The 15,043-nt window shown below is 46.3% G+C and overlaps 1 protein-coding gene across 1 annotated transcript in view; it reads right to left on the minus strand.

Annotated features, from left to right (window-relative positions):
• LOC126547031 (dopamine beta-hydroxylase-like) overlaps positions 1-8,765 on the minus strand; it is a 56,494-nt gene extending 47,729 nt beyond the window's left edge. The window contains exons 1-2 of the mRNA XM_050194851.3: positions 8,473-8,765; positions 691-1,052 (exon numbers count right to left, since the gene is read on the minus strand). Of these exons, the coding sequence (XP_050050808.1) occupies positions 691-1,002 (312 nt within the window). The 5' untranslated portion in view covers positions 1,003-1,052; positions 8,473-8,765. The remainder of the gene's footprint in view (positions 1-690; positions 1,053-8,472) is intronic.
• Between the last annotated feature and the right edge of the window lie 6,278 nt (positions 8,766-15,043).

Raw genomic sequence — 15,043 nt, forward strand, 5'->3', positions numbered from 1 at the left:
CTTGTCGGGCTTTGGAGGTAGGTTTTCGAGCTCTTCAAATGTTGAAAAAGAGCGCTCACTTGTACGCCTATAACGGTCCATACATAAGCTCTACTCAGAAAATGCTAGGTAGTAATTATACCTGCCCGAATATGGTACCTGGCCAAAGCTGACTTGTGGGCCGAATCCAAGTCTTCATGCCTGCGCTTGTGTCTAGCTACAAAGGCGGTTTCGTGCGCCAGCCGGGTGGGTGACAACATTCCTTTTCATGAACCTTCATCCACCTTGTGGGCTTTCGCAAAATTGACTTGCCATATTAAGCCCGCACCACACTGCAAAACTGCAAATATGTTTTCTTGTTTTCGTAATGTATCTTGAGAAAAAACAGCCTATAAAAATTTAACGCATGCTCCCCTTCTCTTTTAAGTAAGGTTTAAACACGACCGTGTCTATAAGCTGACCTGAAAACACCAATGGAAGGTTCTGTGGCTGCCTCTCACTCGGTTAACCCCGGCTGTCAGTTCTGGGAAAGCGGGGTGGGATAGGAAAGAGTAGAGAGTTACAATAATCCCCCCCTTCCCCCCTGTGGTGTGTCACTGCTTCTAAGTGCAAAAAGTTCTACCATAACACTCTAAGACCCCGCGGAGAGAACTGTTATGAAAGACAAGTACGCCTTTTCCTTGCGCCTCTCTCGTTTGAACCCACGCTCACCTCCAGGTGGGGTCGTCCGTGCGGGTCGGCCCAAAGCACGCAGACGTCAGCGAGAGAGACGTCTCCGCGATCAGAGAAGCCGATGGCGAACCAGTCTTCGGATGGCAAGTCGAGTTTCAGCTCCGCCGTCAGTAATTCGGCTTCGTAGTCGACCGTCCAGTAGAGCCGGAACCGGGACTCTGGGTCGAGCACCAAGTCGAAATAGCGCGTCGCTTCCGCCGCCACCGCGCATGCGACCACCAGCCACGACATCCAGCGGGGTAGCGCCCACAGTGCGAGGCCAACTGGTCGTCTCGGAACCCCAGCCGACATCTTCTCGTCGGCTGGACCCCTCCAGCAAGTAAGTCGCCTAGATGCTCGGTCTGTAATGAAGAAAACAAACCAAATGTGGTCGACATCACAGCCAAAAAAGCTGCTATAAATGAATGACGAGGATATGGTTCCCATTTTAATTTCATTTGTGACCCAGACGGATTAGCTTTCGCCAATATTTTGATAGGAGAGGAGGAGGAGACAAAGGGGACGAAAGACAGGGAGGTTAGCCAGTGTAAGTACCGGCTGGCTACCCTGTGCCGGGGAAAGGGGTAATGGGAATAAAAGGAGAAAGAAGAAGAGGAACAAAAACGAAACCGGAAAATTCACACAGGAACGCGATACTACGCGCTACAACACTCAAAGACGGTCGCACAATTCGCATGTCCTTAAAAACTTCAGCAAAGCCCTTAAGGCCTTGAGTGCCAAAGTCTCTGGACCAGTGTCCTAGAGCTTTTTCCTCTGATAAGTTGACATTGTTTCTATTGAATCTTGTGTCTATTCAAATGCTTTTCTACACACCTTGCTTAAACCTGTGCAAGGTCCGCAGTATTGTATAAATAAAATAAATAACCTTATTCGCAGCTGGACAATGACAAATAGCATTGGGGAGGCTTCCGGGTTAATTGAGCACGCCGGGTTTCTTGACGCGTACAAGAAGCTAGGCTGGCTTCATAGGCAGCAATTAAAGTGGGAGGCAAGGCACCAAGGCAACCAGTAGGCAAGCTCTCCCAAGGGACAAATCACCTAATAAAGAAAGGACAAAGAATGAAAGTGTCCAACTCAAGAGATAAGATAGAATTCGCGGAACTGTCAAAACTAATCAACAAGACGAAAGTAAGTCATAATGGAAACTATAACGTGAGAAAGACTGAAGAAGCCGTAAAAAATGAACGCAGAAATCAGTGAGAAAGAAACTTGGCATAGGACAAACCAAGATGTATTCACTGAAAGATAAGCAGGGTAATATTATCAGCAACCTCGAAGATATAGTAAAAGAAGCGGAAAAATTCTATACTGACCTGTACAGTACCTAGAGGAGTCGGGATACCTCCATTAGAAACAGTATTCAACAGGATAAAGAAACTCCTCCTATAACTAGCGATGAGGTCAGAAGGGCCTTGTAAGACATGAAACGAGGAAGAGCAGCAGGAGAAGATGGAATAACAGTCCATTTAATCAAAGATGAAGGAGACATAATGCTTGGAAAACTGGCGCCTCGTTCTACGAAGTGTCTATCGACTGCAAGGGTCCCAGAAAACTGGAAGAATGCAAACGTTACAATAATCCACAAAAAGGGAGACGTTAAAGAATTGCAAAATTATAGGCCCATTAGCGTACTCCAAGTATTATATAAAATATTCACCAAAATAATCTCCAGTAGAATAAGGGCAATACTGGACTTTAGTCAACCAAGGGAACAGACTGGCTTCAGGAAGGGACACTCTACAATGGATCACAGCCATGTCATCAATCAGGTTATCGAGAAATCCGCAGAGTACAATAAGCTTGTCCATATGGCTTTCATAGATTACGAAAAAGCATTTGATTCAGTAGAGATGCCAGCAGTCATAGAGGCATTACGTAATCAAAGAGTACAGAATGCTTACGCAAATACCTTGGAAAATATCTACAGAGGTTCTACAGCTACCTTAATTCTACACAAGAAAAGCAGTAAACATCTATAAAGAAAGGGGTCAGACAGGGAGACACAATCTCTCCAATGCTATTCACTGCGCGCTTGGAAGAAATATTCAAGTTATTAAACTGGGAAGGCTTAGGAGTAAGAATCTACGGCGAATATCTCAGCAAACTTCGCTTTGTCGATGACATTGTTCTATTCAGCAACAATGCAGACGAGTTACAACAAATGATTGAGGACCTTAAATGAAAGAGTGTAAGAGTGGGGTTGAAGATTAATATGCAGAAGACAAAGATAATGATGTATGGTCGGGCAAGGGAACAAGAGTTTAAGATCGCCAGTCAGCCTCTAGAGTCTGTGAAGGAGTACGTTTACCTAGGTCAATTAATCACAGGGAACCCTGATCATTAGAAGGAAATTAATAGAAAAATAAAATTGGGTTGGATCGCATACGGTAGACATTGTCAGCTCCTGACTGGAAGCTTACCATTATCACTGAAAAGGAGGGCGTACAATCAGTGCATTTTACAAGTGCTGATATATGGGGCAGAGACTTGGAGACTGACGAAGAAGCTTGAGAACAAGTTAAGGAGCGCGCAAAGAGCGATGGAACGAAGATGGCTCGGCGTAACGTTGAGGGACAGAAAGAGAGCGGTTTGAATCAGAGAGCAAATGGGTATAAACGATGTTCTAATTGACATCAAGAGAAAAAAATGGAGCTTGGCAGGTCATGTAATGCGCCGGTTAGATAATCATTGGACTATTAGGGTTACAGAATGGGTACCAAGAGAAGGGAAACGCAGTCGAAGACGGCAGAAGACTAGGTGGAGTGATGAAATTAGGAAATTCGCGGGCGCTAGTTGGAATTGGTTTGCGCAGGGAGAGGCCTTCATCCTGCAGTGGACATAAAACAGCCTGATGATGATGATGACAGGAATCAATGCGCCGGGGATACAGGGGGACCTTTTAGACCGCAGATCTTAGGCTCCCGTTCCTGCGGTGAGCGTCGGCGGCGTAACCGAGCGAATGAGCACAGCGAAAGATGAAAGAGCGAACGCGGAGCGGCAGATGAAAGACGCGAGCCGCTAATGGCGGAGACCAGTGAGAGCGGCCCTTTCAGTACGTGCGCGCAGGAAACTGGTCTCAGCCGGACCGCTCGTTTCGTACTATCGTCTTCTCGCGTCAGCTCTCGCTCGCGTTTGTTTGGTTTGCTTGGTTTGGTCTCGTTCAAGTTTGTTCCGATTGCCATGGCTTACGATTGTTTTTTAATCTGATTGTACGCGCGACGCGAATTGTGTAGCCCTTTCTGGAAGCCACGCGACACCAGCGATTACACCGGAACCTTCGACGATTCATGTCTTGACCTGCAGATCAAGTTTTCGACGATCACCGACTCTGCTACATGTCTCTAAAACTGTTTGCCCCAATATACCGCGAAATGAAAACACGTATAGAGCCGTGCTCAAATTTCACATTAGGGAGTAGGTGAATCGTAGGTGATTTTTTTTGCATTCTGCTCTCACCAGTGCCTCATGGGTCCGGAACAGAACCCGCGGCCTCGCAGTCAGCAGCAGGACGTTGTACAAGATGAGATACCCCGGCGGAGCTGCCTGGGCGTTGGTTAACCTATTATATAATTATTTCTCTACTTCATGTTTATGAAGTCGGTGTTGGGATTCACCACGCGCAAAACGCTTTTTGGTATTTTATGGAATGCGTTTTTTTAATGCGTTAGCATAATGAGTTTTAAAGTGTAAAAAAGCGCATGAGTGTGAAGTGTGGGAAGCCGGCCGCAGTGGTAGAGGGTAGGGGGATGTAGAGAGGGGATGGAAAAGCGCAGAAAAGCGTGTGTATATGTATATATACACCGGGTAATCATATTTATGTTTTCCAGAATTTAAGGAATCTTCTGTGGCAGCAATAGCATAATTCCATTCCTTGAGCTGGTATATTCAAAGAGGCGAACATTACTTGCATGAGAAATTGAAACATGTCCAACTAAATAACGAAAATTAACTTATTAAGTTTATAGTTAATTACTTTACAGCACTTATTGCACTTCACGAACTGTAGCCGTTGAGGCCAACCATTTCTAGAGTCTCTGATATAGCCTCATGCAGAACATTGGCATATACTCCTTTGATGTGGAGGAACATGAAGAGAGATAATCGGCGGTCGACTGTATCGTTAGACACGCAGTTCTTTACATATGCGATCTTTCTTTGTGAATCCCGAAGACGGCCCAACTACTCAACATTATACACACCGTGAAGTACCGCCAGGGTGGTGTGTTGAGCCCAACACTCTTCAACCTTGTGCTCATTGGCCTCATAAAATGTGTATGAAGTACGGTGAAATTGTCAATCTGTGCCGATGAAGTCTGCGTCTGTGCATCTGGTGTGACGCGTCCTAAAGAGCACGCAAGGCTGTAAAAATCTGCGACGTTGATATCGACGCACCTTAGTGAACGAGACCTCAGGATTTCTCCAGATAAATGTGCATTGGTCAAATTGGAGCCTGAAGCCAATGACTTCGTACGCCATATCCATCGCTGGACAAATTAGCTCTCACGGAGATCAAGATCCTAGGGCTCTATATCCCGCAGGGGCGACAGAACAACACCACTATGAAGAAGCTTACAACATCCACCGAGCAAATCCTCCGGATGATACATCGCATCAGAAATAAGCACCATGGCATGAAGGAAGGGGACGTCATCCGCTTAGTGCAAGCTTTCGTGATCTCTCGGATAATGTACGGGACGACATTCCTTAACCTCTCCAGGTCGGGAATTGAAAAGTTGGAGAGACTGATCAGGAAAGCCTACAAGACTGCACTGGGGTTACCAAACTCCACGCCAACGGCAAAGTTCATGGCTCTAGGAGTACATAATACCCTCAAAGAGATGTGGGAAGCACAATGCCTCTCACAACTCAGTAGGCTCGCACCCACAAAACTAGGTAGAGATCTGCTCGAAAACATCCATATTAATCAGCCCTATACGATAGACCAAAGGGAAGAGGTACCACGTGATGTGAGGAGACGTATCAACATGTACCCCATTCCGCGGAACATGCATCCCGCATATAACATCGAAAGGAGAAAAGCAAGAGGGGAAGCCCTGCAGAAGAAATGGGACGAGCAACCTAACACCCTTTACGTGGACGCCGCAGGACCAAAGACTGGAGTAATGACTATTGCGGTCTCAACGCATTCAGGATCGATGGTGAACTGCACCTCGATGAAAACATCCAACACCACTCACGCAGAGGAAGGAGGTATTGCATTAGCTAAAGCATCTAACCCCAACGCCGATGTGCTCACCGATTCCCAGAACGCCTGTCGCAACTTCAATAATGGATCAATTCACAGGTCAGGGTTGTCATTGATGATTAAGCATCCACCGAGCCAAGCCTCAGTCATCTGGTTTCCCGGTCACCTGGAACTACCAGGAGGAAACGAAGCCGCTCACAGGCTTGCCCGAGCTCTTCTATACCGGGCGTGTCCCTCTGATGACCTTGAAGGGTGCTGCGACCTAACTGCTTTAGCAGTGTATGCTGACAATCTCGCACCATACAGAACAGCCAGGAAGGAGTACCCAACACCACATAAATCCCTCAATAAGTTAAAAGAGAACACCCTTAGGAGACTACAAACCAACACATACCCAACGCCAGCTAAGTTACACCAGTGGTACCCTTCACTATACTCTCCGCAATGCTCATATTGTGGAGAGGTAGCTAACCTCTACCACATAGTGTGGGCATGACAATTTAATCCCATAGTAGACCTTATTCCAGATCCCCCACAAGAGCAGTGGGAGGCTATTCTGCTCAACGATGATCCTGATCGAGAGCACTGGCTGGTGGGGAGGGCCAGCGCAGCAGCAATAACCAGTGGACTACCGGACTAGGCGGTCCACCCACGAGTTCTACGAATATTCGGCAAATAAAGATGTTTTCAATCAATCAATCAATCAATCAATCAATCAGTTGGAGTCCCCACGTGGGCTACCTACAGAAGCGCCTGACAGCCATCTCTCGTCTTTTCAAGTTTCTTGGAGGAAAAGCCTGAGGTACATCAGTACACGTGATGATGCAAGTGTACCGGACGCTGTTTCTCGGGTATCTGAGGTACAGCTTGGCAGTGCTGACCAATACCTGCAGAACTAACATCCGTACACAGGAAAGTGCTCAGGCCCAGGCGCTTAGGGTTTGTTTAGGGCTGCCACGATGTACATCAACATCCGAAACCATTGCAATTGAGGATTCCTACTTAGCCAATATTCACATCGTTATGGAAGCGCTCAGAGCCCACGTCAGGCATCTTGCTCGCGCCCGGCCCTCTCCACTATCTCGCCTCACTGCCAGAAGACCGACCACGTGTCTGTTTTTGTCAAACGATGCTGCCGTATCGTGTATACCTACCATCAGATTGCACAGCTGCAACGAGAGTTTTGCTTCCTCCTTGGTGCTTAGCTCAGCCACAGGTTCGACTGGCAGTACCAGGGATTCGAACGAAAGAAGGCTCTCATCGCCAGCTCTCAAGCAGCTTTCGCTGCTCTAACTGTAGGAACAATACAACGATCATACCGATATATACACTGATGGTTCAACCACCGTGGACGGATCCGCAGTATCAGTAATTTTTCCGGCGAAAGTCACCGCCTTCAAGTTGAAGACATAGCATCAGACTACATCGACAGCCACGGAGCTTGCTACTCTTCGTAGCGCATTACGCATAATTCGATAGGAACCACATCAAAAGTGGGACATTTTCAGCGACTCTAAGGCAGGTCTACATTGCTTGCTTTCCACCTTACCCCGTGGACCCTACGAAAAACTAGTGCTACATATCCGAGAGCTCTTCATCGCCTCGTCGAGCAAGGACACGACGTCACATTTCAGTGGCTCCCTAGTCACTGTGGCCTAAAGGGTAAAGAACAAGCCGATGAAACTGCTAGATCTCCCCGTGAATATGGCGTGGAGGAGCCAATCCCGCTATGAAGAACAGGTGCAGCAGTGCAACTTTTGCATATGATGCCTTACAATCGTTGTGGAACACACCTAGTTTCCAGCACACACGTCTACATCGACTGGACCCCTGCCTGCAACTTCAGCCTCCACCTGGACTATCCCGACCCGAGACAACGGTACTTTACCGATTGTGGCTGGGCGCCGCATTTACGAAGTCGTTTGCTTGCCGCATCGGATAGGAGGATAGTCTGCGTGTGACCACAGTGACGGCGAGGAAACTATCGAACACGTTCTTTGTCATTGTACCGGATACAGTGCACACAGGTAGTCACTCGCGACCACGCTGGCGTGTCTTGACGACCAGCCGTTTTCGGAACAGACAGCCCTGGAACACCGACCTATACGGTCATCACACCACAAGACAGTGAAGGCACTCTTGAAATTTTTACGTTCGAGTGGCCAATTGGAGACACTAATTATCATGGACGTTCACGACCTTCCCTACATTTTTTTCGTTTCTTTCCTTTTTCTCTTTGCCCTGTTCTTTCTGTCTTTCATTTACCATTACTCTTCCCCCAGTGCAGGATAGCAAACCCGAATTTCATCCGGTTAACCTCACTACCTTTCCCATCCCGTTCATCACTATTTTCTCTTAATCGGTGAGTATGCGAGGTGCACCCACTTAAAATGAATATTTAGGATGAAAATAGTGAATATTTTCAGGATACCGTAGCTCGCAGGACTTTTCAGTAAAGTTATTCCATCCGTCCGTCTTCGTCAGTGGCGGGCCAGTGCGGCAGCTATTGTAAAGTGAGAGTGAGAAAAAGTGTTGTGTTGTAAAAATAGGCCTACCGTGGAAGACGTAGTTCCGCTTCACACTTGTCTTGGAGTTTTCTAGTGACGTCGACGTTGGATGCACCTCTTCTAGTCTGAGCGAGATCGCCTGCTGTCTCTCACATCCGGGCAGCCGGCACTGCGGCTTTGACTGCTCAGATCAGGGTTGAGGAAGCTTGTGGGGGGAGGGGGGAGGTGTATACACTGCGCCGGTTTGCAGGAGGCCGTGTATAACCGTACAGGAGGCTGTAGGGAGTGCCACGATTAGTGCGGGAGGAGAACACTGCCGTGGGCCTTTTTGGGAGCGTAAGACACGCGAGACGCCAATGAACGAGGATCAGAGGCGGGGCCCCGAAGCTTCTCGGTTCCAATGGGGAAGGTCCAATCCGGACAGCGGTGACATCGGAGGAGGATCTGCCCTTTGTTTGGGCTTGGCCACCCCATTCAGCGCAGCCACCCCCCTTTCCCATTACTGGCGCACAGGCTAAGGCATGCTAGCGTAAACGACAAAGAATTAAAAAATGAAAGAAAGAAGAAAAAAAGAAGCAAAATTGTAGACAGCTGGCAATGGAATGAAAGGATTATAGCTGGCGTACGCAGTTCATAAACCCGTACATGAATGACCCCGTCTGATTCTAGGCTGCCCTCTTCCCGTTTTCCTCCAATTCCTCCCGCACCTTATGAATGCGCCTGCAGCGCGCAATATGAACCGCCTCGACGTAGTTCCCCCATATGAGGCCTGGTTGAATTCCTTTGTCGTCCCACACTCTAAGGGCACGCGGGAGCGAAATGAAGGCGCCAGAAGAAAAAGAAAATAACGAAAAATGCTGCAATATTGCAGTAGAAGAGAAGAAACGGACATGATAAACTATAAGGCGCCGCTTTGGAAGCATGAAATGACCACGGAGTTTGTTTCTTTAAGTCTAAACACAAATTGAGTTCATATTCGGTTGAAAAACTGGGGTGTTTGGTGCTGTGATGGCAGAAACCGGCGATAATTTGTTGACGAAATGTCGTCGGTGCTCGTCGGGAAATTTTTCTGCCGCAAACCTGAGATGGCACAGAATATTTGCCCTCGAAATTTTGCGTCGCATGCCACGGTTTTCGAGTGAAAGGTGGCATAGAAAGGAGCATTGTTTCAGAGGATGAGACAGACTTTGTTCCTCGTAGACTGCCGTCATAGACTCCCGTTGTTCGGCAAGTACACTTTGTTACAGTAAACCTTGAAAGGAAGATGAATTTGGACGTGTTCTTTTTAAAGGGTCAGCAGGGCAACAAGACACGGACAGACAAAAAATTAGGCTACCTGGACATGCGCTGACCCTCAATTAGAGTTTGTTGAAATGCACTGCCATTAGGCTAGTAAGTGAGCAAACACAACAGGAAAATAAACAAGCAAGCAAACAAGCGAAGAAAGAAAGAAAAAAAGAAAGAATGGAAGAAGCAAGCAAGCAAAGATACAAACAAACATACAAGCAAGCAAGCATTCAAGCAAACCAGGGACAACACATTTTCAAAAGTAAGACACAGCAGGAAGAAAACGCAACCGTCGGTGTTAAATGCAAATCACAGTAGAGCGCAAGAGGTAAATTATTGCCTAATCATATGCGCAAGACATAACCCGCCTTCAAACGTGCTTTAAAGAAAGTCAAGTGCTCGAAGTTAACGCTTGAACTTAACAACGGCGTGTCTCATGGCCCGCCTTTTTGCTGTAAGACGGCAAATCCCACCAATCAATACCTTGCGTTATTCGCTGCTTGTGACGAGGCATGATTGTAGCGTAGTGCGTGAATCCGAATTACATTGCTTTCGTTCTATATCCTGTTCTTTTCATCCCTTCTTGCCTCCTTTTCTTTACTTTGCGCCGAACAACCCATTTTAAAGGGAGGTTTAATTAAAATGTGGCGCTCGTCCTGTCTACTTCCTTCAGTTCGTGCTTTGTTGCGCGCTGACCACTTTGAAATATGAAGACTTGGTAACACCCAGGTTAAGAAATTTAATGCGGCTTATCTATGCATATTGCAATTGATGAAAGGCTTTTCTTGTGCTAAGAACGCTAGAAATGATTATATCATTTGTATACTATATTCCTGATGCTTTTGCTATAGAAGCGTGTTAGCGCTGATAAAATTACGACTCGTTTTTAGCTTTCCTTATCAATAAAGTGGTAGAAGAATTTTTATTTCATTTTGAGGAGGGATTGCCTTATGGAATCGTAAAAAAAGACAGCTTATGAATGGAACGGTTTTCTACTAAATGAATGTGCTAATTGAAATCTCCCATTTTTCGACTGAGAAAACAGCTGCTTGCGGTTCACTTACTTTAATCGAACCAGAACAGAAGAGAGTATATCGAAATTGTACCGATCCCACTCACTGTGGAAACCATGTCATGCGAAGCATTTTGAAAGTACCTGGCTATCTAGCATTGTTTGGGGTTCCGCAAAGCGATACCAGTTGGTCCAACGTGTTTGCGTAAACTGAGTAGTTGTTTGTGTGTGTGGGGCGCCAGCGTGTACATGCCTCTGACGACGGCAGCACGATGACGACCGCGTGGAAGACAATCGTATGGTGGCAACTGAATAATTTTCACGCCAGCCATTCGACGCGAGCTTACGACAAGGCAAATGTTGGCTCCTACATAAGCAGTCGACGAGCGTAAGCGAGTGGAACATAGATCGTGAAGTCAACAGCGAATACGTGTTATGCAGTCGTAGTACGTGTGGCTATGTGATGTGGTGTATGTTAAAACGACGATGACATTCGTACACCGGCGAAGAAATGTAGCATTATTAACTTGGGCGACCATAAAGTACGTATAGCGTCGCACAATTTTTACGTAGCGTGCTGCGCGGAAAGTACGGACGAAAGTATGTCGGTCCCGGAGACAGCGTAGTTTGACACGGCGCCTTAGAGCGCGAGCTGTCATAGCGAAAGAAGAAGAGAGAGTGGCACGTGGCGGGTGTTTCAAAGAGCTGTCTGTCTTTGGAACGGACGGGAATGCAGAGATTCGGCACCATCTCTGGTGCACGAATGAACTGTGGTAAAAGTGTGGGACTGTGGTGTGGCTCGCGACTCTTTGAGCCGACACAGTTCGCGGACATTGAATATACTTATGATCCAACAAAATATCTTGGCGTTCCGTTGGATGCATACAAGTCAAGTGCACATTACTCGTGAGAACATGCACCAACCCCAAGGCGTTATGCCCGAATATTCGTTCCCCATAACTTCTCAATCATTGGCAGAGCTAGAGTGTGCAATTTATTTTTTGCAACAAAACTCTTGTGTGGGGTGCAAATACCTCATTGTTCCAAGTTTTACACGCAATGGTATGACCGAATTTTTGCAACATTTATTTGATCGTCATCAGCTTATGAGCCAATGAGGCGCGATAATATTTTCAGACCAGTTAGCGCAAGCGGACTAGGACTGCTTCACTTTCAATTCGAACTGTACGCCAAAAAAACGGCTCTGCAATGAAAGGGTGGAGGGGGGGAAGGGAGCGTAATTCACAAAGATTTTAGTTCATAAGTACCTTTTGCCGTCAACTGGCCATCTTAGATAATAAAAATAACGCAGATACAACCCTCGTGTGTGAATCTGAGAAGCGAAGCTTTCGTGAAGCGGGTAAATAAATGCCCTGCCGCTGATCATATCCTGCGCAGCGTTTTGCACCACAGCGAGTACCTGCCTGCCAGTGAAGACGGCAAGACGCGGAGACTTCCACCACGTGACTCACCTGACTGCGAATTATACTGGTTCCGGGATTGACCCCCTTTGCTATAACACTGTATCCAGGGTCGGCGCGCCGACTAGAGCGAGCCCACCTTGGAGATAGTGTAACTGTAAACTGCATTCATAGCAAATAAGCAACGGCTCACTAGAAACGAAAACGAAGAAAGATGTATACAAAAGCCATGAATAAATACCAACTCGCCCAGTTTTTCATCCTCTTCCGTAAACTGCACTTTACTCGTTGAAAGACCGACCCAGCAGATGCCCCAAACCCCAAACCGTAGGAAAGCAGGCATAGACTCGAAGGTTGGCTTTATTAAATGAATTGTGATCTTAATGACGTATATTTGTTGCGATGAGGATTTTTAGGCAGCGTTTGTTGTTTCGTTGCGTATTTCCGTAGACAACAGAGTCGGTGACCGGCACATCCACAAGACTTGTAGAAATGGCTATACGCATGTGCCGCCTCGATGTGCCGTCCTGTGTTGCGCTATATTGGACGATGACAGTAGTTTCCGTAAAACGGAAGTCTGAGGGAGACCTCGAGAAAAACCGCTTATGAGGTAAAAATTGCAGCGCTGTTTAAGCCTAGTTGCAATCAAGTGTTTCACAATTCCGCTTGCCTCGTCTCTAGCTTTGTCTCTCTCTCTCAACACTGTCTAAGGACTGTTATGGGACTAGTTTAACAAGTGTAGCTGCTCACTAGAGAATACATCAACGCTGGTTGAAGCTTCGCAGAGGCGCATGTCGGCGACTGCAGGATGCAAAGAGGAAGCGTGCCACCAAGCCCCTAAAGGTCTCTGCTTCCGTTCTTCCTCCTATTTGCGAACCGATCCTATAGTTGTGATAGTCCAGGGTTTGAATGATTTATGCAGGGACAAGGAAGCCTCGGTTCCGTGTGGAGCGCCGAGTATATGAAGAACGCCATGATTTATAATGCCCGAGGTCGCCCACTGCCTCGGCAGCCTATAGGGTCGCCAGGGATTGTCGGGAAGGAAGGGCCGTGGCGTGATCAGCAAGGCTTCCTGTCCTGAGATAAAGCCGCACCGGAACAATGCATGGATGGTGTGTACAACGGCGGATGGGAAAACAGCGGCAACGACTGCAATAGCAAATCCTGTGGAGATTAGTACGCGTACTCCGTTCATACTGTCGTAGGTCACTGTAGCGCTTCCGCAGCTTACATTGTAAGCACTAAAAAAGGAGAATGAGAAAACAACCATACCGACAGCGATTGAACCACTCGGAAGAAAAATCGCGTGGCTATTGGTGTTGCCAGCTTTAGGAAAGAATTTAAACAGGAAACATATCTACCGATGACTTGATTAAGATTGGTTGGTTTCTTACTGGGTAGAGAAAGATAGACGAAGAGCGAAAGGCACGGAGGTCAACCGAGCACGTGCCCGGTTGTCTACCGTACGCTTGGAGAGAGGAAAGGGGGAAGTATAAATAAGAAGAGAAGAAAGATAATAAAGGTTTAGTCGTTGTGAACACATTCGCATGGGAACGTCCGCTGTCACAAGCGTTTGAGCAGGCCAGTCGCCTTCAAGAAGTGCAAAAACGATTTGGTGGTCTTGTGCAAATGCAAGAATGCATAGGCTTCTTTTTCACCGAGAGCGGTCTATTATCCAATCGGCTGAGTCTGTATTGTAGAGCACATCGTTGAGCGTCGAAGAATAGACAGTGGCACAAAAGACGCTCCATCGTCTCGTCGCACCCGCACAAAGTGCACGCCGCACTGTTGGCCATTCCTACACTCTAAACACAGTAGCCTTTACGAAGGTGGCATTTTCACATTTTTTGTTCACCTTTAACATAAAAGTTACAACAATGTAACCTTTACATTTTTAACCTTTGCATAGGTTACAAAGGAAAAGGTTACTTTTTTGTTTATACAGGTTACATGCTTTCTTTGCAATGTAACCTTTATGAAGGTATAAAATCTTCAGAGAAACATAGGTTACTTACTAGAACGCGTGTAAGCTTTCGACGGCGCAATGCTTCTGGTAAGATCTCTTATTAAAAATATCCTTGGTGTTTCTTCAGGGTCACGAAATACGGAACTCCCGTGGACTGCGATTTGACGTGTATGAATGATACCCATCAAAAAAAAAGTCTACAGACAAGACAGACAAATATATTTAAAAATGCTCACCGCCTTTAATATCACTGAAGATGGACATAAATACACAATGTACCTTAGCCACAATACCAACGCATACCTCCCACAATGACGCTTACTGTTACACAAAGTAGCCTGACTTCCTGAGTCTAGGCTGTATCAAAGAAAACCTACGAAAACCAGTGATGCATATGCGGTCAAGGCACTATATTTGTAATGTAGTTTTCTTATGTAGTGAACAGGTACTAGAGCAAATATGTATCACAATAAGTGCTGCATATAATGCACTGTAAATCTGAGCTCATCTTATATCACTGCTTACAGTGCGAAAAGAGGAACCAGGATGAATAAGCCGTGTAATAAAGCAAAATTGTCACATGAAATCTCAATTTCCAAGAAGTCCACGACAGATTGCTCCCCTCACAATATAAATAAAAGTAGACACTGCTATAATGATGCAGAAATATGCACAAAATCAAAAGCCATGATTTAAAATGAAGTGCTAAGGCAGCTTGACTTCTTTATGAAAGCCGCAGTAAACATACAACTGGTATAAAAAGAGGCAATGTCATATTGTGACTATTGACTTTATCACATTTCTGAGAAGACATTAAAGCAGCCACATACTGAAAGCTCAAGAGTGGTGCTATAAGCACAGAAAACACAAAGACCAAAGCTTGTAGCCCAATACAAAATCAATTGAAGAGGGCCGTGATTTTAATCGACTATG

The sequence above is a fragment of the Dermacentor andersoni genome, chromosome 1 (assembly GCF_023375885.2).
Source record: "Dermacentor andersoni chromosome 1, qqDerAnde1_hic_scaffold, whole genome shotgun sequence".
Classification (NCBI taxonomy): domain Eukaryota; kingdom Metazoa; phylum Arthropoda; class Arachnida; order Ixodida; family Ixodidae; genus Dermacentor; species Dermacentor andersoni.